Source organism: Myiozetetes cayanensis, unplaced genomic scaffold, assembly GCF_022539395.1.
Source record: "Myiozetetes cayanensis isolate MyiCay16 unplaced genomic scaffold, myiCay2020 scf5-8, whole genome shotgun sequence".
In the NCBI taxonomy this organism is placed as follows: domain Eukaryota; kingdom Metazoa; phylum Chordata; class Aves; order Passeriformes; family Tyrannidae; genus Myiozetetes; species Myiozetetes cayanensis.
In genome coordinates, this window is record NW_026087742.1 from 27215680 (window position 1) to 27240205 (window position 24526).

At 44.5% G+C, this 24526-nt stretch overlaps 2 protein-coding genes across 2 annotated transcripts; one reads left to right on the top strand and one right to left on the bottom strand.

Moving 5' to 3' along the window:
- Positions 1-3796: 3796 nt before the first annotated feature.
- Positions 3797-12887, top strand: C1S (complement C1s). The gene is made up of 12 exons (XM_050333603.1): positions 3797-3931; positions 4393-4457; positions 4885-5089; positions 6178-6355; positions 6622-6747; positions 7381-7580; positions 8046-8199; positions 8432-8547; positions 8639-8717; positions 8962-9099; positions 9597-9671; positions 11655-12887. The coding sequence occupies exons 2-12, from the start codon at positions 4453-4455 to the stop codon at positions 12446-12448; spliced, it is 2070 nt and encodes a 689-aa protein (XP_050189560.1). The 5' UTR covers positions 3797-3931; positions 4393-4452; the 3' UTR covers positions 12449-12887.
- Positions 12888-14337: 1450 nt separating this feature from the next.
- Positions 14338-22018, bottom strand: C1R (complement C1r). The gene is made up of 11 exons (XM_050331762.1): positions 21903-22018; positions 20867-21095; positions 20444-20636; positions 20117-20260; positions 19773-19969; positions 19050-19197; positions 18848-18969; positions 18185-18263; positions 17626-17766; positions 15872-15946; positions 14338-15629 (listed from the first exon to the last, which is right to left on the bottom strand). Coding segments are annotated over exons 1-11 (2130 nt in total). The 5' UTR covers positions 21905-22018; the 3' UTR covers positions 14338-14829.
- Between the last annotated feature and the right edge of the window lie 2508 nt (positions 22019-24526).

Here is a 24526-nt window from a genome sequence, read left to right on the forward strand (position 1 = left end):
TTGCACAAATTAATCACAGAAGGAAAAAGCCTCTGAGGTCATCAAGTCCAACCATCAACTCAACATTGCCAGGTCCACCACTAAACTATGTCACTAAGTGCCACATCTACGTTTTCTGAACACTTCCAGGGATGGTGATTCCACCAATTCCCTGGGCAGCCTGTTCCAATGCTTGAACACCCTTTCAGAGAAGAATTTTTTCCAGATGCCCAATCTAAACCTTGGCAGCTTGAGGCCAAGGTCTCAGGGTCTCCTCTCGTCCTACAACAATGTCAGAGCCTGATTCCCAGGCAACACCGGCTCCGCTCCCGAAATCCCCCTCCACGAAAGGGGGGAGCTGCAGTTCGTGGCCCCTGTTCCTGGTAAGAGGGATCGGACACGCCGTGCCGGGCACGGGGTGTGTCACCCAGGGGAGTCAGGGGAGTCACCCCCCCGACACCCGCTGTGGGGCCGGGCGGGGCAGCCCCCGGGCCGTGTCTCCCCGGGGCCGGCCGGTCTCTGCTGCCGCCTCTCGGTGCCGCCGGGACCGGCGAGCTGTGCCTCCGCCCATGGCTTCGGTCCGGCGGGTTCTCCTGCCGCAGGGATGTCGCCTTTCCTCTCACAGCAGCGCCTTCAGCACGGTGTTTTGCAGCGTTGTGGTTTAAAGGCTGGGGGAGCTGGGGTTGTCCAACCTGGAGAAGAGAAGGCTTCGGGGAGACCTTATAGCACCTTCTAATACCTAAAGCAGGCTGGAGTACCTGAAGAGGGATGGAGAAGGACTTTTTAAAAGGGCACGTAGTGATAGAACAAGAGGGAATGGCCTTAACCTGAAGAAAGGTAGGTTTAGATTGGATATCGGGAAGAAATTCTTTACAGTGAGGGTGGTGAGGTGTTAACACGTTACACAGTGAAACTGTGGATGCACCATGCCTGGAAATGTTCAAGGCCAGGTTGGAGCAACCTGATCTAGCAAAAGATGTCTCTGCCCATGGCTTGAGACTGAAACTAGGTGATTTTTAAGGTCTCTTCCAACCCAAACCATTCCATGATTAAGTGAAAGTAAGCCAAAGTATTTGGGAATATTTTACTCTAATAGATGCAATTGCTCCTCTTCAGCCACAGTTTCAGCTCTGGGATGCCACGTGTGCTGTGAAGATGGATATCCCTTGGAAGGTCGCAGCAGAACCCACACCAATCATCCCACGTTGGGACATCTCAGCTGTGAGTCAGAATAGGGAAAAGTAGGCATGACTATAGGGCTTCTGTTTGTAGGAAATGCAGCGCATTGCTTGTGCAAACATTGCTTGTGGTTAACAGTCACAGCAGCTTGAAGCTACACCCAGGGGCATAGGGGAAGGGAGTCAAGAGGCAGCAGGCATCTCAGTGTGGTACAGTGCACAGAGCAGAGTGCTCCCAGGTTTCACTGGAACATTTGCATTCAGACTTGATGATGGAGGGAGTAAAAGAGGTGAACAGACTGGTGAAAATCCCGCTGGTACAGTATGTAGAGAAGGAAATCTGTGGGTTATACTGAGGGGTTCTGAACACACCTGCATTGGCATGTTTTCCTGAGGTTTATACAAGGCTCCAAATTTAGTGACTGGTAACAAAACTGGCCTGGATCACAAGAGGGAAGTGGGAAGTGTAGTGAGCAAGAAACCCACTGAATCCTCTTATTGGCGGAACAGGCAAATTACTGCCAGGGTCTTGGTAGCTGGAGCATATTTTACTTGTTACTTACTTATCCTTGACTCTCTCCTGATAGATTTCACTTAGTTAAGGTTGTTTTCTCTTTTGATATTTACTCCCTTTGTTTTATGCACTGACTCAGTGTTTCCAGATGGGAAAGTATGGCTTTTCTTTAGCACTTGGGAAAAGCTTTTTTTTCCTCCCCCAAATTCCTGGGGGAAGACAAGCCAGTCAGGCCTGTTTTAGATGGTAATTTTGTGAAACCTGGAACACTACTGCGCTTCATAACATCTGGCAGAAAGGTTACAGCTACGCAACTCTGAGTCATCTTAAGGAAAGGTTTGTCTTATGCAATTTGGGAAAAGTAATATGTGGTCATGTAATTTAGGAATTTAGGAGAATGTGTGTGCCTCTGAGCAGAATTATATTGCATTGACAAACTTAATGTTATCATTTATTAAACTTAATGGAACGATTTTGCCTCTTTTAAATTGTTACCTGACATAGTTTCAGTGAATTGTGAAATATATTACCTAGCTGTTTATTCTTACAAGTTGTAAAAACAATACAGATCTAAGAAAATGGAATCAAATGCTGTATATGTATTCAGTGTAAATATTACCAGTCTTCTGAATAAATAGTTAGCATTATGCAGATATGTGACCAGAGAAAATGCAGCTACATTTTATTTAAGTAACTTCAGCAATCTTTTTCTTAATTAACAGGTATACGTCTTCTAAAGAATTATTAATATTCGCACACATATTAACCTACCACTGCTACAGACAAGTCTAATCAGGTTTATATGAAAATGTACAATTCCCTTGTGATGAAATGGCATGCATAATGTATCAGTCCACACTCATTTTATTTCTACCATGCCCATTTTAAAATATGATTGTGGCTCGAAGAGTCACTGACAGAGTTTTTACTTTGCTCAGCTCAGAGGAGAAAACATCTCGCCATGATTTGTTGGGTATCTTTCATCACTGTTTTCCTGATTCTCAAAATTCCAGTTAGAAACATCAAGCTGTGCTCCCAAGAGACATCAGAAGTGAGATGACACTGTTTTCTCTCTCTCTCCATTCTTAGTTTGACATTGAAAACAGACTAGGCATGTTCTTCAAGCAAAGCCTTTATCCTGACTACAATGAAGTCAGTTATGATTCATCTGTAGGTGTTTCTCTCCCTTGACAATATAAAAAACTCTTTCAGCCAGGCTTTGCTCATGCACTTTGCCTATGGCCTTTTGAAACTTGAAGCACTTTTTTCCTGGCTATAACAAGCCCCCGAGTGGGCTGTGCTGATTGTAAAGAGTAGAGGTTGTAATGGAGTTTTACATTTTCATTTATAGTCCAATCCTAGTGCAGCTGGTTTGTGAGGAGGAGGGGGGTTCTAGAATATTAGTGACAGTGATTTTAGCTTGTATTTTGGTCTTGGCTTGTGGGCACTGGCTGGATTAAGGGTCCTACCTGGTCTAAGCCTTTAAACTCCTTTCTGTAAGGGTCTTGGATCTAACTTGCTCTGGGGCTAAGTCTGATGAATGCGAACATGATGAACATGCTCTTACATGAAGTTCAGTTGACAAATAAAGAGGTAGCTATGAATCCGCGGTCCTAAATCCTTACTTACATGAGTGTTCCATACCAAACCCAGCAAAACCATGCACTCCCACTCCTTCTGGTAGCCTCAGAGAGGCACAACATTAAATAGGCATTAAAAGGGTCTCTGAAGCATCAAATGAGGAGCACTCGGAGCAGCCCTGTGGTCATCAGTTTGCAGTAAGAGTGAACTTCAGCGAAGTGATCTCTGATGCTTTTCTGTGCAGAAGCATTGGACTCTCCCTTTTCTACACCCTTGGGATGTTGTTTCCAACTTTTAAAAGGGAGGGGAAAGAAGAGGAGAAGGAAAGCAACCGAAAACTCTATACGCCTCCCTTTTCCCAAAAGTCATCTGATTTCCCGAAAATAGAGACGAGACCTGTGCGCTCCCCCTGGCAGGCTGAGCTAGCAGGATTGTGCAACTATTTCTGGGAATTCCCCTTCCTGCCGAGAGCTGACAAGGCCAGCACTTCACCCGAGCGGGAAGACTGGGAAACCTCATCCCACAGATAGAGGGTGCTGCGATGTTGCGAATTAAGAGCTCCCTTCCCCAGACCTCGCTTTGGGTGCAATTGGAGGAGGGTGTGCACAGGAAGAAAAAGCAAAAGATTAAAAAGAGAAGGGAAGAGAGAAGAAAACCAGACACGAACTAGAGAGAGAAGGTAAATACTGCAAACGTTAGAAATGACAAAGGAAAATATTCCTGAGCATTGCTGTGTGACAGCTGGCAGAGTCAGGACAAGCTGCTACCCAACCCCAGGGTCTTAGAATGACTTTTGAGGTGCTGAGAAGAATGAATTGGGTAGCTGGGGGCGGAGGAGGTGTTTCTGTCTTAATTTGCTGATCACTAGCATGGTGTCTGGACACACCGATGATCACAGAGTGTGAGTACTGGTGAGTACTAACATAGAGGTCATCTCTCCATTTTGTCAGTACGGAGCTTGACCATCCCTTCTTGATGCTTGGGGTTGCTATATGTGGGAAGAGACAGAGATACAGACTTGCTTTTGAAGCAAAACACTGACCTAGTCTCCACGAGCTGGGGTTTTAGGGTCTTTGACCTGCTTAGCAGACGTGCAGAAGCACAGGCAACATTAATCAATTACACTGTTTTTTGTCCCAGATCATAACTCCAAAGTCCAATTCATGAAAGTTTGCAGAAAGGAAGAACTGCTTTTTCCAGATGTGGTGAGTTATTAAATCTCCCAGGGGAACTCAGGTTTATCACTAATCTCCTTTTATAAATTAGGTGGTTTTCCTGTAAAGCTGCACTGATTGTCAGATCTGAATGTATCTATAGCCCAAGTGGCTTCAAAAACAGGGCAGTGAAGTGGGGAATAGGACTTAAGACCCTTGTGTTCAGCTCTTGCAGCATTACCAGCTTTTACAGAGCTTGAGAGAACTAGAAAGCACCACTGGGGTTGTACTCCTGTGTGAAAAGTTACGGGAGAAAGACAATTCCCTTAGAGGCCCAGCACTGGGCATTAAAACTCCAGAGCCATGAACTCTGCTGCATGCTGTGTACAGCTAAAGACTAGCTTTTTCACTGGGGACTGTGCACGTATATGGATGGAAAAGACTTCTGCAATGCCATCTTCCTTCCTCTTTTTTTCAGGTACCTTATCTTCTTCTGTCTCCCTGCCTGGGCTGATGCGGCCTCCATGTATGGAGAGATCTTGTCACCCAATTATCCTCAGCTGTATCCCAATGACGTGAACAAGTCTTGGGAAATCCAAGTCCCTTCGGGATATGGTATTCACCTTTATTTCACACATCTGGATCTGGAACCATCACAGAACTGCGAATACGACTTTGTGAAGGTACTGTTCCTGTCCTTGAGCGAGAAAAAGACGTGAAGGCAGGCTAGAGCATAGCACAGCAAAGCTGTGTACAATGCTCAGGGTCGGAAGAGGAGTTAAGCACATCCCTCATGTTCTGAGCTCCAAGAAGCCCAGATAACTGAGTGTATCTCCACTAACAGTCACTAAAGGATTTGGGTTTGCCTCATAACCACATGAGTGTTGTCTGCCCACTGATTGTCCCATTTATGCCCCACCTCCCCGTATTTCTCCTATATTCATAGGAAAAACCTTCTTAGTCATCTCTGACACTTCCCTATTGCAAGGCATATTCTTACCCAGTGAACTGTAGATGTGAAATGACCATTTTCCTAGGGTAATGGTTGTCTGTGCCTGAAATTATTCAGAATTAATCCATGAGTGGACATAGATGATTAAATGCAATCAGAAAGTGATTGGAAAGGATGGAGGTTAGAAACAATCTGTATCTTATGGATAGTGGGCACTCAGATAAAGTGCTGTAGTCTCTTGCTGTAGTGCAGTTTTCTATGATCTATGCACCACAGACTTCTTAAAACTAACTCTGCTCCACGTTGTCCCACAAGACACTAAAGATGGAGCATTTCCACACAAACAGGCAGAAACAAGACCATCCTACTCTGCCATATCTCTGTGTAAGATCAGGGGTAGCACCAGAAGGAGACCTTCAAGGAGGACCAGGGCAGGACAGAATGATGGGCTTGCTCTGTCCTAATGTGTCCTTTTGCAACAATTAACCAGTTAACCTGTTGGACTGTTTTTCAGACTGCCAGGGATTGGTTTTGCCGTTTTGAATCACAGTGCTGATTTTTTGTACAAATGGCCATGAGGAAAGGTTTTTAACAGAGGGCTGTCTGGATTAATTTGTATCTGAGAAATTAAGACATGTATTTCACAGTTGGGAAGTCAGTAGGAGGGAGAACTGCTCAAGTGTCTTACAAATATCATGAAACTAGTTATCTAAGGGCTCCATTCAGCTGCACCCTAGCACCTATAAGATGAAAGACTTAAGTGCTGGTAATCACTCATGTTCCAGTAGGGAGGTAAGAGGTCTCTGAATTCTTCTGCAGATCCTGTCTGGTGACCATGTTGAAGGTGTGCTTTGTGGGCGGAAGAAACCTCGCGCCCCTGGCTCCTCCATTGTGGAGGAATTTCACGTCCCTTACAACACCCTCACTATGAGCTTCCAATCAGACTTTTCCAATGAGGAACGTTTCACTGGCTTTGCAGCCTACTATGTTGCAGTAGGTAAGGTTGAAACAGTCTCCTCTGAATCTTTGTAATGTGCATGCTGGAGCAGGGAGAAAAGCTGACAGAAGGGTTTTCCTTACAAGAATACCTTATTTAAAAGAAAAAACAGCAGAAAGAACTGCATTCCAATAAGACCAGTATAAATACTGTCTTAGAGATACCTTTTCCTTATTATCCTCTAATGTTTGCTTCACTTTCTAATCTCTCTCCTGCCCTCGGGGCCCTCTCCTAATTTTGGCTGATTCATCTTTTCACCCTTGCAGACTTGGATGAGTGCACAGATTTTGTGGAGGAGCCTTGCAGTCATTACTGTAATAATTACATTGGAGGTTACTTCTGTACCTGTCCACCAGATTATTTCCTCTATGAGGATAACAGAACTTGTGGAGGTGAGACATCTACATGAGCTGTGGTCAAAAGCAAGAGTTAATTTAGGCCAAGTGAGATATTGTACTTGGAAGACTTTCTCTATCAACCTTCTCAACCATTTGTCACAGGTATATTTTGGGGAAAAAAAACCATCCTAGTGCAAATCTGAACTGCAGGAGACTGTGATTTTGGAAATTTCTGTTAACATATTCTTAACATTCTTATTTTTATTTTTGTGTCGAAAGAATTAAGGAACTACTAAACTACATTGTATAAAGCCTGTGATGGAGACCCGTAGCATACTGCTATCTTTGAGTCTTTAAATTTCTGACAAAACAGGGCAGTTCCATAAAGACACAAAACGTGGCCAAGGGCCTGCTTGGCTTGAATCAAAAAGTTGCAAGGTCACAAATGGTGCATATTGAAAGGAGTATAATATGAGGACCTGAGCATGATGAAAGGAACCTAAATGGCAGGTGGAGGGTAAAAAGGAATTAGAGTCTGACTAATTGGATAGAGAGTAGACCTGGCTTCAGTTTCTTGGAGAGATACAATGTTGTGACATGGTTATTGCATGAAGCAGCTTGTTGGCTGAGCACAGGGACAGTTTCCTTTCTGAATCCTCCTTGTGAGCGTTCCTTCCTTAATCCTAGTGAACTGCAGTGGAAATGTCTTCACTGAGCCCTCAGGGGAGATTGCCAGCCCCAACTATCCCAACCAGTACCCAGAGAACTCACGATGTGAGTACCGAGTGGCTCTGAGTCCAGGCTACTCTGTGGTGCTGACCATACGCAGTGGAGACTTTGACGTGGAACCAGCCGACTCAAATGGGACTTGCCTCGACAGCTTAACAGTAGGTGTGGGGAGGGAGTCAGGGTGCTCTGGATCTCCCATCAAGCTCCTCATATTGAGAGAACTCTCTGACCGCTTAATTTTATTTTTAACTACGTTGCCTTCTGGAGTTTGTGAGAAATGCATTTGAATATGTATATATTGAGTATACAATTTACTATCTCTCTAAATACATAGAATCATAGAATTAATTAGGTTGGAGGACCCAAGTCCAACCCCATGTGATTGCTAGATTATGGCACTCAATGCCACATCCAACCTCATCTTAAAAACTTCCAGGGACGGTGAATCTACCACCTCTCTGGGCAGGCCATTCCAATGCCTGATCACTCTCTCTGTAAATAACTTCTTTTTAATATCCAACCTAAACCTCCCCTGGCAGAGCTTAAGCCTGTGCCCTCTTTACATTGGTATTTTACATTTTAGTTTTGTATTTTTCATTTATTCTTGTTTGTTATTTTCCCAGTTTGTCTCTGGAAAACAGCATTTTGGTCCCTATTGTGGCAGCAAATTCCCAGGTCCTCCTGAAATCAAGACTAGGAACAACATTCTTGACATAATCTTCCAGACAGACCATGCTGTACAGCACAAAGGCTGGAAAATACGCTACTATGGGGATCGTGAGTAAACACTTGGGAATGCGTTCACTCTGCGGCTGAGTTAGGGAGAGGGTTTGTCCCAGGTCAGATTCATGGTACAGTAACATGTTAACATGCTCACCCTGCTGATATTGAGTAAAAAGAGGATGCCTGTTTACTAGGGAAAAAAATCACTGGGAGAAAGAAGTTGGGAGCTGGAAGGAAAGTAAATCTTGAACCTGTTAATCACCGATTTCCACTTATCTCTTCAAAGCTGTAACCTGTCCCCTCAGTGTAATCCCCAACTCTGTTCTTGACCCAAAGAAGGACAAGTATATCTTAAAGGACAATGTGAAGGTGACCTGTGTGGACGGCTATGAAATTGTGAGGGTAAGTTACATAAAAAAGTGTGTGTCCTCTCTGGCCCTCTCAGCGACATCATGTCCAGAGACTTACATGGATCATGTGTTCTTTTTCCCAGCAACGAGACAGCATCACGAGTTTTCACTCCAGCTGTCAGGACAATGGTGAATGGAGCAACTCCCACTTGAGCTGTGTTCGTAAGTGACCCGTCTCTGTATTGTGAGAAGGAGACTAGAATGGAGTCTTTAGGCTACAGATCCCATATATCTTCAGATTAGGTGAATGCTGAAGGGCTGGGAGGTGAGCCTACTAAAGGGACAGAGAAAGTGAGCACCCATGGCTGTGCAGGGATCAGAGGAGCTGAGTGGTTTCCCATCAGACAGAATAATCGTATTACTGAGTGAGGACGTCCCTTAAATCATTTTTGTTTTGTTTCTACAGCTGTGAACTGTGGTGATCCCCCTCCTGTTGACAACGCCCAAGCCTTGTATGTCTCCGAACTCCATGAGCCTCTCTACAAAGCTGCTGTCCGGTATCAGTGTGATGCACCTTACTATACCCTAGGAAACAAAGGGGATGGTAAGTATTTCCTCTGCTACACAATCACATTTCTTTGATCAAAGGCCTAAGAAATGGTTCTGGTATTGTCATGGGGCTGAGATTATATCCCATCAGGTCGAGACTGGGAAAAAGTTCTTATTGGTGAGGGGTTGCAGGCAGTAGTTTTGTGTTACCTCTGTGTTTAATACACTCTAACAATGTTTGTACTTAGACTGTTTACCCTAAATGCATTAGCAAGTCCTCTCTCATTTGTCTTGTAAGTGAACCATGAAGTTTTTTGTCACACGCAGCACAGACTTCTGGTGGAAAAGTAAAGGACTCAAGAAATGTATTAGATGAGGTCACTCTAAAAAAAGGGATAGAAGCACCCTGAGGAGATAACAGCAATGTTTACCAAACTGTGCTTGTTTAGGAAGTGAGAAGGTTAATGCCTCTTATACAGTAATGCTACTTACCCCCTCTTCATCTTGATTGTATCCTTACGGAAATCCTTTTTTTTTCTCATGTTTTCAAAGTAGTGTATCAGTGCTCAGCCAGTGGAGAATGGGTCAATGAAGAGATGGGAACAAAGCTACCCAAATGTACCCCAGGTACTACCAAGAATTGTGTGTATATATATGTGACCTATGAAGACCACAGCTTTTTTCGTCCTTGTGTCTTTAAACTGTTGAACCTGAAAGTACAGTTGATCCTTTCATGTCTGAGTCACATTGAACAGGGTATTTCTGAAAGCTATGGGCCCCATGAGGCAGGAGAAAGAAACTGGAAACAGAAATGGGCAACATAATAAGACATTTGGTATAACAGAACTTCTTCAAGCATCAGTGTGTGTTTCTGCACCAGTTGCCCCACCTTCAAGTGTGCACATTCTCAAGTTGTTTAGTGCTTTAGATCTCCATCTTCATTGAAGGTAGCAAAAAGACTGACAGGTCAAAAGTATGTCTGACATTGCTGGACCTTTCTGCCTTTTGTCTCTCCCAGGCTTCACTGCAGCACTATAGGGAAAGGCCTTTCACTACTCTGACTGCAAGTCATAGCCTAATCCCTCAATGTTTAATGCATCCTTCAGTATTCAGCTACAGTTACTACATCTTAAAGCTCAAGCAAGATCCTTGTTAAGGACCTTCTCATCCTCTCTTTGTGTACTTGGGAGACACTATGTCTCCCAGGGAGGGTAGTGCTCCTGCTCCTGACTGCTGGCAGTTACGTCTGGGTCTCAACTTCCAGCTGGTAGAGAGAATTTTAAAACTTGTGTATACTGTACTCTGTTGAGCTTTCCCTCTTAGAGGAGGCAGCATGACTAGGCCTAGTTGTACATGAGGCCTGTTCACTGCTTCAAACCCCCTAATCCTCATTGGCAAAGTACAGGATACAGATGAAGATGACTCAACCCTCTTAAGGGCCAGTGACTTGGACTGTATAAATTAACAGTGTGAAAGACAAACTGTAAGATAAAGCTCAGGGAATTTACCACCCAAGAGGAGGTTACAAAGAACATGAAGCCAGACTCTTCTCAGTAGGACACAGCAATAGAAGACAATGACAGGCTCAAGTTAAAACAAAGGAAATTCTGACCATAGTTAAGGAAAAATGCTCCCCCAGATCACAGGAACTGTTGTCCAGAGAGGCTGGCTAATCACCACCCTGAGAGATGATCGGAAGTCACCTGTCAAAGCCCCTGAGCAACCTGACTTCGTAGTTAGGAGTGCAGGGGGAAGGGCAGTTAGGAAGGAATAGGTTGAACTAGAGGCATTGAGAGGTACCTTCCAGTCTAAATCCTTCTATGATTATGTGAAATTCTTTAACAAACTCTACTTCATTCAAATTGGAAGCTACCTGCTGGCTACAGTTCCTTAATGTCTGACTATATGACTAAGGATTCAAAGTAAACAAGGTAATGTGGTAAGAAATCAATCTCCTAGCTATGTTAGAATGGCCAATCTTATTTATGCTCTTAGTGCTTACATTCTGCAAAATGTTACAGAACATTTTACTCAAAAAGCATGGAGCATCTCTGCACCCATAAGACCCACAGATAAGATCTCACACTGCTTAATATTTTACATACTAATAGAATGGAGAGGAAAAATGGTAAAATGTCATTGATAAACCTGAACACTTAACATGAAAGCATTTGGAGTTCACAACAACAACAACAACAGCAAAATAAAGAGCAGTGTTGTATTTCTAAAAAATAAAGCAAATACATTTTCAAAGACAATCCCTTCATGTAAAGGGCATAATTCAGCAAAGGAAAAATTCTAGCTAGAAGGCAATTAAATGGTGTCACTGGTGGGGTGACAATTGGTTTCCAGAAACAAGAATTTGAGAATGGGTATTTTTAGTTTAAATTATTGATAGTAGTTTTGATAAAATTTTCTTTAATTTCTCTGTAAATACTAGTTGTGACCTCTGTGCATAGAACATAAACATTGGTTACTCAGAATCAAAAATGATTTAGAGGACACAGGAAAGAGGGGACTATGGACTTTCTAGCAGTACCAAAGAACCTCCTATTTGCAACTCCTAATTCTCCCATCTGGTTCTTCTTTTTTTTTTTCTTTTCTTTCCAGTCTGTGGGATACCTAGTAATCCCATCCAAGACAAAGCAAGGATTTTTGGAGGCACCCGTGCAGAAAAGGGCAACTTTCCCTGGCAGGTGTATTTCGATGACCCAAGAGCAAGCGGTGTACTCATCTCTGAAAGATGGGTAATGACAGCAGCTCACGTGCTGGAGGGATACGAAACGCCCACCATGTATGCTGGGGTAATTGATGTTAGTAAAGAATCTCTGGAATATGATGCTGAACATCTGATCCCAGAAGCTTCATTCATCCATCCTGATTGGAAGGAGGAGCCTGTAGAAACCAGGATCGATTTTGATAATGATATTGCACTAGTGAAGCTGAGGGATCCTGTGAAGATGGGTCCAAACATCTCACCCCTCTGTCTTCCTGGTAAATCACCTGAATATGAGCTGCAAGAAGGGACTCTGGGCTACATTGCTGGATGGGGCCAGAGAGAGAGAGGAAAACTACCTAAGGATCTTTGGAAGGCCCAGATTCCCGTGGTGAACATGGACAGCTGCCGATCTGTGAAACCAGAGGGCTACGATGATTCTGTTGTTTACCTGTTCACCGACAATATGATCTGTGCTGGTGGGGGCAAGGACAGCTGTCAAGGGGACAGTGGTGGAGCCTATGCTATCCGAGATCCTCTTAATGACACACGGTACTACGTCGCGGGGCTGATCTCCTGGGGACCGAAATGCGGTACCTTTGGTCTTTACACCAAGGTAGTGCGTTACCTGGACTGGATTAGAGAGACCATGAGCAAGCACGAGGATGAAGAAGCTTGGCAGAAATAGCTCTTTTTCAGCACGGTCACCCTTTTTAAGTGTGATGGCTGCATGTTTGGGCTGGCTGTGATCCTGTTCACTCTGCTTAAATAATGGGCAATAGATAGCACAATGTAACTCATTGTGTCTACGCTGAGTGGAGAGTCACAAATATGCATCTGTTTCTCCCACTGCCATCATGTCTGGGAAGGGAAACTCTCTTTCTTCTACTCATAATAGTTTAAGAGCAAGATGTTGTTCTCAATAAAGAGCTTTCTTTCATTTCATTCTGTCCTATTTTTTCCCACTTGGAGAAGACCTGGCCATGGCTCACCTAACAGGGAGATTTCAGTGAAGACAAGAAAGAATAATTGTTGGTTCCCAAGATACATTCAGAGCTTGCTTTCTGATTTATGTATTCCCTGTACTGTTCAGAATATCTAACAGCATTAAAGAATGTCCAAACTGCCTTTTGTGCAATGTGCTATATTATGTGTTTATTGCCTTTCTTCTTCTCAGTCTAGACCTAGTTTTCCTTGAACTCCCTAAATTGTGTGTCTAGTCACATTCTGACCCAGTATGCTGCCAGCTTGCACCAAGCTATAACATATGCTACCTCACCTCTCTACCTAAGAGTCTTTATGAAGTTCTTCTGAGATGATTGCATCTCACTGATCAACCATTACCAGCAACAAGGACTTCAGACTTCTGAATCAAGCTAAATAGAACAGACATCTTCAAAATCCTTTCATTCGCTGGTTGTCGGGATTTATTTTTTCAAACGTTATTGAGTTAGATAAGAAATAAAGTTTGATTTTTCTCCCACTGCACTACCTTCCCTTGATTTATGGCAGGCAGTGTTGTGAGAAAAGATCACCTGACATGTGTTAGGGGTATTTTCTGCTCCAGAAGATGCCATATTACTCAATTCAGGACAGCAGAGGACAAGAAAAAGAGAAATATGGCTGAATGGTCCAGGAGGAGGAGACAGGAAAAATACTTATTTAGCTGGGACTGCTATTCCTAGGAAGTTTTCAGATTCCTATAGAGATTTTGGGCAAATCATCTATTCTCTATGCCTCAGCTTCCTAAATTTTCCTAGTCTCCTGCAAAGCAAGAGATTCCCTCTCCCAAATCAGGGTTTATCTGTTGCTCCTGTACAACCTTGCTTTTCCCTGCTCTTGTTGCCTCTCATACTCCCTTCTTTCCCATAGAGATGGGAAAAACCAACAGAATTCTGATTCATGGAAATCATGGATGAACTTTATCACCTGTGCAATTTCACAGATAACTTCCTAGGGCATATTATCTCTAAAGCAAATGAGAGATGCTGACATCTGAGATCTGGAGCTGCATCTCACAGAAAACAGTGCAAGAAGGCAACTTTGACCTTACCCCCAGAGTTCTCCTGTCAAGCTCTTGCAGACTTCATTTCTCTCAGTGACTCTCAAGAAAATGGTAGGTTATTCTGCAGTAGCAAAAGACAAGGAGACAGCTCCAGAGAATACACACAACACAAGAGAGGTCACCTTCTTTCTGAGTCAGCATCATTTTAGAGCTGTTGTCCTGCAGTTAAAGCTTTATTTTATATTATATAAAAAATCCACCCTCAAATCCTGATCAGTAAAGGTTCCCGGGCTCTTTTCTCCATGAGATTGGTTGTTGTCTTCCCTATCTTTTTGAATGTGGCATCACACAGACAACTTCTTTTCATCTCCCTTGAAGCCACCTGGGGTTTCAGACTGGGTAATCTAACAGTATTTTTTGACGGGTGAGCAGCTGCCACAGGCCATTGTGGAACTGGAAACACTTTAGTGGTAGGTAAAGCAATCCCTGTATAAAGTCCAGAAGCTGCTTTCAGTGGTGGGCATATTCAGTTATCATTAAAAACAAAGACAAGGAAGCCATAACACCCCTGATTTCTCCAGCAATTATTTTAATATTTATAGAATCTCAGTGATGCCAATGGGCAAACACACAATGTACTCAGCACAAACCACCAGATCATTCAAGAAAGCCTTCAGCCCTGCAACCCTCCCACACAATAGAGTACAAAAGTAGACCGCAATAGTCTCATGATATTGTCAGCATTTCAAACAATAACATGTTTGCTGTCATGAGATTTCCTGATATTATTAAGGCTTCATCCAGTAATAAGATTTGGAAGATCTAGAACATCCACAAAGGCATTCCACAAGCCACCAATTGTACAGCAATTTTGGTAAGTTTTGATGGTACCACTAAGAATTCATCAAAGAATATGGTGGCTTTCATAAGTGCTCATGATGAAGGTTACCGGGTTTGCCTGTTTGAAAAGCCTTTGGGACATCATCAGAAGCTTTGGGTATGATTTGATGTGTCTGGAAATTGATATGCTAGCAGTGATCCTTCAGCTAGTAGGACAGCATCATCTAGAGCTTGTCCTCCTCTACTATCCCTTTGATCCAGTCCAAATAGCTGAGGATCTTGGTGTAGAAGCCATAACCTTGGGCACAGCCAATACCCCAAGAAACTATACCAGTAGCCACCCAACGACCACTTTCCTTGTCTAACACTGTGAAGATACTCCCACTATCCCCCTGGCAGGCATCCTGTTTGCCTCTGAGGAAGCCAGCACAGAACATGTTCTCGGAGAAAACCATAGGGATGTCTCTCTTACTGTTCAGCCAACTCTGACACTTATCTCGAGCAACTGCTGGTAGGCTCACGTACTTCAAATCATTTGAGATGATGTTTTTATCCACACCAAAGCCGCTCACGTAGCCCATGTGCCCATCCGCGTAGAACGTGGTGTTGGTGGTATCCGGGAGACAGATGGGCAGTAGTGTAGGGCCCAGGGTTACTGGGTGTTTCAGCTCCAGCAGGGCTATGTCCCCGTTGAAGTTATATTCATCTTTAGGGCTGTAATCTGGGTGGATAAAGATCCTACGTACAGGGTGGTTACCCATCTTGTGGAGCTCTTCCACGCTGGTGTGGCCGAGGAAAACGTCAGCCTCCTCTGCTAGCTGGTCCAGGCTCACATTGTTCCTTACTGCTCCTTTGGGGAAGATGGTGTGGGCAGCCGTCAGGATCCAGCGATCACCCAGGAGGGCACCGCCCCCTCGTCCATGGATGCCAGTCAGAGCCTGCCAAGGAAAATTGCCTGTCCTTGCTGACAAGCCACCCAAGATCCGCTGGACTTTCACAACAGGATGGACCGGCTTCCCACACACTGTGGAGAAATACAAGGAGAAAACATGAAAAACATGACACCCTCTGTTGCCCTGGCTCATCTCTCTGTTTCCCACACCATCACTGTTTGATTTCACCTTATTTTGGCTTCGTAGATAGACTTCCCTGTCGTCCTTCACTGACACCATTATCCTCACTCCCCTTCCTGTATGCTGTCCCAGTTTTGTACTGATTGTAAGCATGAGTTGGTAAACACTAGAAGAAGTCATAGTTCTTACTGACCTGGCAAGCAGGCAGGAATCTTTGCCTGGCCATCTTGGTCCAGCCAGGTTCCCTCGGGAGAACAGGTGAATCTGTCTGTAGGATGAGAGAGGAGGAAATGAGACCCTGGCCTGCAGGGTCTGGGGTGGGAAAACAGAACAGAACAGAATAGTATAGAATAGAATAGTTTGCAAGGGGTTCCTTTCTCCAAGGTGTTCCACATACTGCACTCAGTCCTTCCATGACAGAGCTGGGAAAAGCTATCTGTGGTATAGTATGGAATGTTTCCGTCTGTGTGTCTTTAAGCACCTCAGTTCCAGGGGGCCAGTAAAATTCAGGCACTGCTTCTGTAGAAGAAAAGCCTGAAGGGCCATCTGAGGGAAGTCTTAACTTCACTCAGTCCACATGCGTTCGGAGAACTGTTTTAGCTAATTTATCCCAAAGAAATGAGAAGAAGTAAGGATGTGGATTTAGATTAAAGTTTCTGGTCTTTGTAGTTCACAGAGAGTAGGACAAGGTGTTTGTTTCAGAAATGGGAACAAGATGAGTCAATTGCTGTACATGCTCAGTATCTATTTCTGAGCCAATGTCGCAGGTTGGCTAAACTTGCATGTCACCTCTCAACATAAACTCCACTACCTCCAACACTATTGCTTTTCTTAGAAGGTTTATTCTGGTGACTAAAACTAGTTTTTATACAATTTGTCTTAACACTGAAGTAAATGCTTCTAAGAAAGTGTTTGCTGTTCTCTTTCAAAATTGACTAAATCACAATGACTCCCCATCAGAATTTGGCTGATGCTGATATTTACTTGCTCCTGATTTTTTTTCTGATGAGACCAAGTTCTGACTCTATATGAAGGAGTTAAACTCAGATGCAAGAATAACCAAATTCAACATTAGTACCAACTTAAAGAACTCCTTAGCTGCTTGCTCCTGGCCCCAGTGATAGCATGTCACCTCTCTCCAGCATGCTGCACAGCTGTGTGTGTGCTGGCAACTCTATCCAGCAAACTAATTCAGTTTAAAAATCTACTTGTTTGTTTGTTTGTTTGTTTTTGGTTTGGTTTGGTTTTTTTGTTTGTTTGGTTTGGTTTGGTTGGTTTTTTTGTTATTTTTTTTTGGTTTTGGCAGAGGGGGAGGCTAAATGAGCAGTCAAGGCAAGGAAATCATGAACTCCTTGTGCTGTTCTTGGAATCCAAGGTCCTGAATCATCAAGTTATGTCTTGGGTGTAAAAAGAAGGCATGTGAATGGTTTTGAACAGTGACTTAATTTTTCTGACTTGCTGCATAAACCCACATTTTTCTGTAAGATTTTATTTAGCTCTTAGATATCTCTGCAGCTCAAAAATATTCCAAAGATCTAAACAGTGTTATAGTGGAGCGGAGTGTGAGTTGATTTATTTGCATCTGTAGCAACTTGTACTGAGATCTGGTGAGTTTCCTGAATTTTGATGATTCCCGGACATCATGCCTCAAATTTCAGCGAAAGAATGAAATCGACTAGAAAAGAATGAACCATGACTAAAGCAGGAATAAGTCCTTCTGCAAATGTTAAGGGGAGCATGGAAGAGAGAAGTAATGGACTCTGGGAAAGAAGCAGGGTGGGAATAGGCTGAGACAAGTCTTAGGAGTTATTCGCAGAGTTGAGGAAAAACTGTTAAGTCTTCACAGGAGAAAAGCATGAGCCCTAAGCCTGGGGAGAAGACTCAATACTAAACGGAAACCTGAGAGGGCTCTTCACACACAGGTTTCAGTGTCTGTGTGGGACTCACCACCGCCTGTTCCGGTGACAATGTGATAGTACGGCTCATTGCATCGATATGAGATAGTTGACTGGTACTTGTTGTTTGCAAGTTCATTAACATAGCTGAATGCTCCATTGGTCAGGGTTTTAGGGCTGCCACAGTTCACAACTACGAAAAAGGAAAAAAAAGGGGGAAAAAAAAAAGAGATGACTCAAACAAAGTCATACTACCTGTAGGTCTAGACTCCACTAGCATCGTGGCTAGCATGTGAAGGACCAGTTGGGAGAATTGGCAGAGAGACATTGTTCCAAAACAGATCACAAACTGGGATCTTTTACTTTTATATGTTACAACATTATTTCAAATTTTGAGTGATATTTTATGCATTTTTGTAAAGGGGGAAAAACATCTAAATTTTTGCAAGTGGAAAAATGTAGGTCAGTGGTGGACCTTCACAGGTCCTTCCAGCCAGCACATCCATGAGCCTATGGTATGAATGAATTGAGTCATAGAGGCTGAACTCCCCATTTTCCTGGAGGGGGAGAGTCACACTGGGGTACATAATCCCTGTTCTCAGATCACTCACTTTCGCAGCGGGGCATGGATTGATGCCATGTCCCATCAGCTTGGCAAACAGCAGTGAAGGACGTCAGCTTTCGGTTGCCCTGCATGGGAAAGGAAAACAAGTGTTGTTTGACAGAGCCTTTCATGTCCTTCCCTACATTAAAATATTATTCTATCTGGCCATCTTATCACTGCTGTCCAATATTTGCCTCTGAAGTCTGTTCCAATTGCTGTCTTCTCCCTTTGATGCCTTCCCTCTATCCTGTATTTGCCACAGCCCACACATTCTTCATAGAGGCCAAGATAACAGCAGCCAGCAACCATAAAACCATGACAAGTATGGGGTGCTACACAGTCTTGGCAATAGGATGGCAAGGGAGGCAGGTAACATCTTCTGCTTTGAGTCTGATTTTATATCCTTCCAAAGAGGTATCCTTCCAAATCCTTATTTACCTATGTTTCCTGGGATCTTTGTTTCTCATCTTCAACCAGGGTTTTATGAAACAGTAACTGCATAAGGAAGAGAGCTAGGAAAAGAGAAACCACTGAAAGAAAGCCAAGAGAAGCAAAGAAGAAACAGAAATTGCAAGAGGTTGTCAGGAGTGAAGTCCCTTACTGAAAGATGAAAGACACAAACTGAAGAGAAGCCAAAATATGGTTGAAGAGACTGGAGAAGGGATCTCACCTCCATCAGGTTATACCCAGTTTTGCAGCTGACAACAAAGTAGTCCTGAAATTGATACACAGGCTGCAGGTCTCTGATAATGGTAAACTGATCCCGTGGGACAGGCTGTGGGCACCGTATTCCTGTGAGAAAGGGACAGCTTAAGTTGGGATTAACAAACAGCGTCACTAGGCTGTAGTAGCCTCTGGGGGAGAAATCTTACTCTCCGAGGTGTAGTGGATCTTCCAGCCACGACTGAACCCTGACTCATCAGTGAGGAAGAGTATGTCCACCTCATTGCTGTTGGTTTCAATGATGCCAGGTGATTCCCTGCCACAGAATTCACCAATCTCTCTCCCTTGTACTTGGATCTGATGAGAAAAACAGTTATCACAAGGACAGAAACACATAAGCCTCTCTGCCCCAGTATCCCTATTTCAATCCAGACCAAGTTTGCCAGAGTGCTTATGATGGTGAATAGAGCTGGTTGTCTGACCCATCCTTACTATGTCTGCACTGACAGATCAGGACTGACCTACCACAAGCTCTGCCTCTCCCTTATTATGACAATCAGAGTTATCAACCCCTTCAAATCCTGAGATTAAATCAAACTGGAAGAAGGATAGGTATTTTTTTCTCTACTCACAGGGGTCTGTGACCCAGAGTCTCTGACCTCAGGACACGGTAATTAAGTGCACTGAGGGAGGGACAAGGGCTCAGTCCTTCATGCTGGGGCATTCTCCTTGTACTGATCCCATATTTCTCATCTGAACAGTGGTGTCCACACAATTCCTGTCCAGGTCTGGCAGCAGGGTTTTTGTAAGGGGGGAAAAACATTCAGATTTTTGCAAGTGGAAAAATGTAGGTCAGTGGTGGACCTCCACAGGTCCTTCCAGCCAGCACCCACCCATGAGTCTATGGCATGGAGTTAGCTAATCTCCAGTACCTTGAGCTGGTCATAAGGACAGTGGACTTGCTGGTGTTCATCAATTTCAAAGGGTTCCAAGAACTTGAGGGTGATAGACAGGCCCTTTTGCAGACGGATGCTGTAGTTACACCGAAGGTCTTCAGGATAGGGCTGGGGGTACTCGGGACTGCTCAGGTACCCAGATGCCTCCGTGAACAACTCACTGCTGCACTCCACTGGTGAAGAGGAAGAAAGTGGAGGTCACATCGTGGGGCTATGTTTTCTGTAGCCCCATTATCTGCTTGCTAAGCCACTTCTCCCACCCTTCCTGGGTGAAAGTCTCCTTCTCTGGAACCCTCTAATCTTTTAGAATTTCTATTTACCTCGGCAGGAGTGGTGGTCACTCTGAAGCTTGTAGCCAGTGCGGCAAGAACAAAAGTAGCCACCCACATAGTTGTGACAGAAGTGCTGGCACTGAGGCCTTTCATCATTCTCAGCTGCATTATTAGGGTCACATTCGTCCAGATCTGAAGACAAAGAAAATGCAGGGACAAGGGGAGGAAAGTGTTAAACCTCTCTGCTCTACACTGGAAGTACTTAGAGATCCAGATCCTTTCTTAAAGCTTCTCTTCATTTGCCTCGCAAGGAGGAAGACTAGTTGGAGCCACGCAGGCTTTTCTTTATGCATGTTGAGGCTATTTCCTACTCACCCACAGCTTTGTAGTAAGCCAGGAAGCCCCTGTAGGGAATCACTGTGCCATTGTCTTCATTGGAGAAATCAGAGCGAAATTCCAGGTGCATCCTGTTCCCCTTAGATACAAACTCCTTTCTTCCCGGGTGATTGCCTGTGGTTGACCCAAGCTGGCCACAATATCGGCCCAAGTCCTTCTTGTCGGCTTTGATCTGTCAAGGTTAAGGAGAAATCAGCCTTATAAGATTGAGTCTGCTTCATGCGTCCGTATTACCCAAACATGAGCTGCCAGTACCTGCTCCACCCATTTCTATCTTTAACTCCTTCCCTTTCCTTTGAGGGAAGCATCAGAGGAGGCCTGTTGAATGAAGAGCCATTGCATGTGGTGGCCACGAGATTCCCATCTCCATCCACCCCTTGGTGCAGGTATCTATGCACATACCTTAACATAATCATAGAAGCAGGATTTAGATGGCTCCAGGTCAAAGTAGTTGAAGGTCAGCTTCACCACATAGCCTTTTGAGACCTGGATGTCCCAGATGCTGATGTTGTTGTTTGGATATGGCTTGGGATACCTGGGGGATCTGATCTCCCCATAAAGCTTTCTTGGGACTGGACTGGAACTGATCACTCCAAAAAAGAGGAAGGCCCATGGGAGACAAGGAACATGCCTGTGAATGTGACAAATAAATGATGACATTGCATAAAATTAGGTCCTTCATAATCTGGGGAGACTTCACAAATAACTTGTCCACTGTCTAATGGAATGCAAACACAGGAGGCTAGTTTTAGTTGCAGAACCAACTCCTGGGTTGGATCATTCAGGAACAAGGGGGACAGCTGAAGTGAGGACACCAGCACTAGCAAAATTCCAGCAAGACACTGTGACCAAGTCAGAGAAATTCGAAATTCATCAATCCAGGAAGCAGTGTGAAGAAGCGAGGGTGAATTCCCTGAGCAAGGTCTGCATGTTCCCAAAAGTTATGGGGCTGTTTCTCACAGAACCAGGAGAAGTTTGGTTCCTTTTGGCCCTGGGCCAGTGGGTCATTTCTGGTTATTGCTAATTTAGGATCATTGGTGAGGATCTGAAGATCTCAAGCTTGCTTTGCCGAGAAGCATCCTGCTGAAAAACATCCTGCCGAGAAACATCCTGTCAGTGCCGTCTCGGCAGCCCTCTACCCAGTCATGCCTCGATATCTCTCCGCCAAAAGTTTGGAGCTCAGTTTCTTTTTTCTCCTCATTCTGCAGATCCTCCCTCTTCCCCTCTGTGTTCCTCCGAAAGAAGCTCGCTGCCCAGCTCTCAGGCAAACATCACTCAGGAGGATTCTTCTGCGTGCTAGCAAGGTTTTCAACGGAGGGACAGCGAGCAGCAGCTTAGCCCCCTTGACCTCTCCTCCTTCCTGGAAGGGTCTAACCCCCCCCGATCCCTGTCCGCAAGGCTGTGCCAGCGCGTTCCTCTCCACAGAGCCCCGACTCACATCTCCGTGCGCTCCTGCCCGGCCTGAGCTGCGGAGCGGCGGCCAGCGGGGAGCCGGGGGGCGGGCAGGGCCGGGGAGGAGGAGGAGGAGGAGGAGGAGGGAGCGAGGCAGTAGTGGGGAATAGAAAGCCGGGCTGATAACAGCCTGGCACCGGACCAGGTCGGCGGCGCCCGGCGTCTGCTGCCCTCTGCTGCCGGGCCCCGGCCCGCGAACACGGCGGTGCTGCGGGAGCGGGGGCTGCCCCGGCCTGGCCACGCAGAGCAGAGCTACCTTTTCTAGGCGAGGAAGCAGGAAAATGATTGCTAGAGACCCCTCCGAGGGTTTGATGTGCAATCCAGCGGCTGCTCCGAGTTTGTTCCCCGCGAAAATATCCTCCTAGGAGGTCCAGTCCCAAGCCTTCTGGGCTGCTTCCTGGCATAGGAAGACCAGAAATTTTATAGTCTTCTCAAATTAATTTAAACTTAAAAAAAAAAATCAAACCATCACCCCCCCAAAGTTTTCACAATTCTGGCCTGCTGAAGAGCACTTCTGAGATTGTTTTTGGGGCGGTTAGGGAGCTGGGATATTCTTCAAGGAAAGCAAAAAACTTCGGGCATTTGACTTAAATAAATATTAGGAAAAATGAGAAAGTCTACAGAATTAAAAGCATTCTGAGAAGAAAACTCTTTTCAAGGACCCTTCTTCCTGTTTCTTCTGCAAACATTTTTACAAGAAACAAGATAGAAAGGTAACACCCTCTATTTAATAGGGAAATGAGAAAATATAGCTACTTACAAACCCATTTCAGGCTTTTAACAATGTAGTGCCCAAGACATACTGTGTGTCTGCAGCTTTATGAAGTTCAAAATTTCTTGGCTTTTGAGACTTTTGTTGTAGGAGATAACACACCATTTCAGTGTTTTTCCTTAGAATTATGGGTGGCTTCAGAGAAGTTAGCAAGTGTCTTGCATTGAAACCACAGGAAGTAATTCACAGCTATAAAACCATGAGGAATGAAGACGAAAATAGTGCTAAAAAGAATGAAGAAAGCATCTTTGGGATATTTATGGAAGTGTACTAGAGAACCTGCTGATCAAACTTCTTTGAATTATTATCTGAAAAAGATCACATAAACATGTAATTAGTGCCTCTGTAATAACACCATATGCCCCCACGTATTAGATATCAAATTCAGTGAGGGGCATGATCCCAGTACTTCTGATGTCCACATATGTCCTCTGCACGATGAACATACTTGGGCAGGATCACTGCTGTGCTGTGTCATGCCAGAGTGGGTTCTGCTGGCTTGCCATCCCATGAGATCCTCAGTCCTGCTCCAGTGCTCCCACTGGTGGCGTTCCCCTCCAGATGCCCTGTGCAATCTTTATGTTAGATAGGAGCCAGGAAATACCCTGGTACCAAATTTTCCTCGGAAGGAGGATGTCTGTGCTTTTCTGTGCTTAAGGGCAGAATTCATGTAGGACCACGGAATACATGTAGGAACACAGAATGCCAAAACTAGTACCTGTTTGCAGCCTGCTTGACTCAGCTGGTGACAAGTGGTCTGGATAATAAATCCAGACAATATCAGAGTAAAGTAAAGAAACCATAGATCTTCAGCATGGTCAAAGATGCCAACATCCTCCCATGGAGCATGACTCCTGCTTTGAAGACAGTGTGTTACAGGAAGTCATTTGAAAGAAACCTGCTCTACAGCTCAGAAGCAATGAGATTATCCTCTAAAATTCAGACCAGATCCTTTCATCCACTAAGAAGAAGAGTTGGATACTTTATCCTCAGACCTGAAGCAAGGAGGACAGACAAATACCTCTATTTGGCCTCCTACAGCTACACCACCTACCCTACAGAACACTAGGGCCAGGGACTCAGGCTCATCTGTAAATACTGAGTTGCTTTCCCAGGGCGCTCTACCTTCAGCCTCCTTGGCTGACTACCCAAAGGCTTGGTTTGAGCCATCTGGGGACACTCTGCCACTGGCCTTTGGGCTTGGGCTTCACACAGCCAGGTCTGTGCTGTCAAATGGCTCAGACAAATCATACTGGTCCTGCAGCTCTGGCTGATATGGAGAGGATGACCTAGACCAAAATAAGGTTCTTAAAAGACTCTTAAAAGTGGGTCTTTCCCCTGACATGAGAGGGTGAGCAGCCACAGCATCTTGGTAATTTGTTTCTGTGTCTTCTAAATCAAGGAACAAAGCCTAGTGTAATGCCCTGGGAGGTACACAATTCTGCAGCACTACCACTCAGCACGGGGCATGAACAAATACAGTGTCCTCCCAATATCACACCTCATCCCTTGCCTTGCACTGGCATCCTCACTTCCCACAGGTTTGTGTCTCAGTAATATAGTGCTGTTGTGTAAAGTCACCATCTGACTTGAGCATCACACCTACAGCATGATTACAAAAGAAAAGACAGTGAATTACTAGTGCTGGTAGTTACTATCTGAAGCTCTAGAATAGGTTGGAGTACTATCCCTTATGATTATTGTTACTGTGGACCACATCAAGTGCGTATGATTCTTATCTATGGCTCTGGCACAACCAGAAGAAGAGAGGCTGTGATGCATATATATGATAGCTGGCAGCCAGTCAGAAGCAATCTACTCAGCATGGCTTACATGAC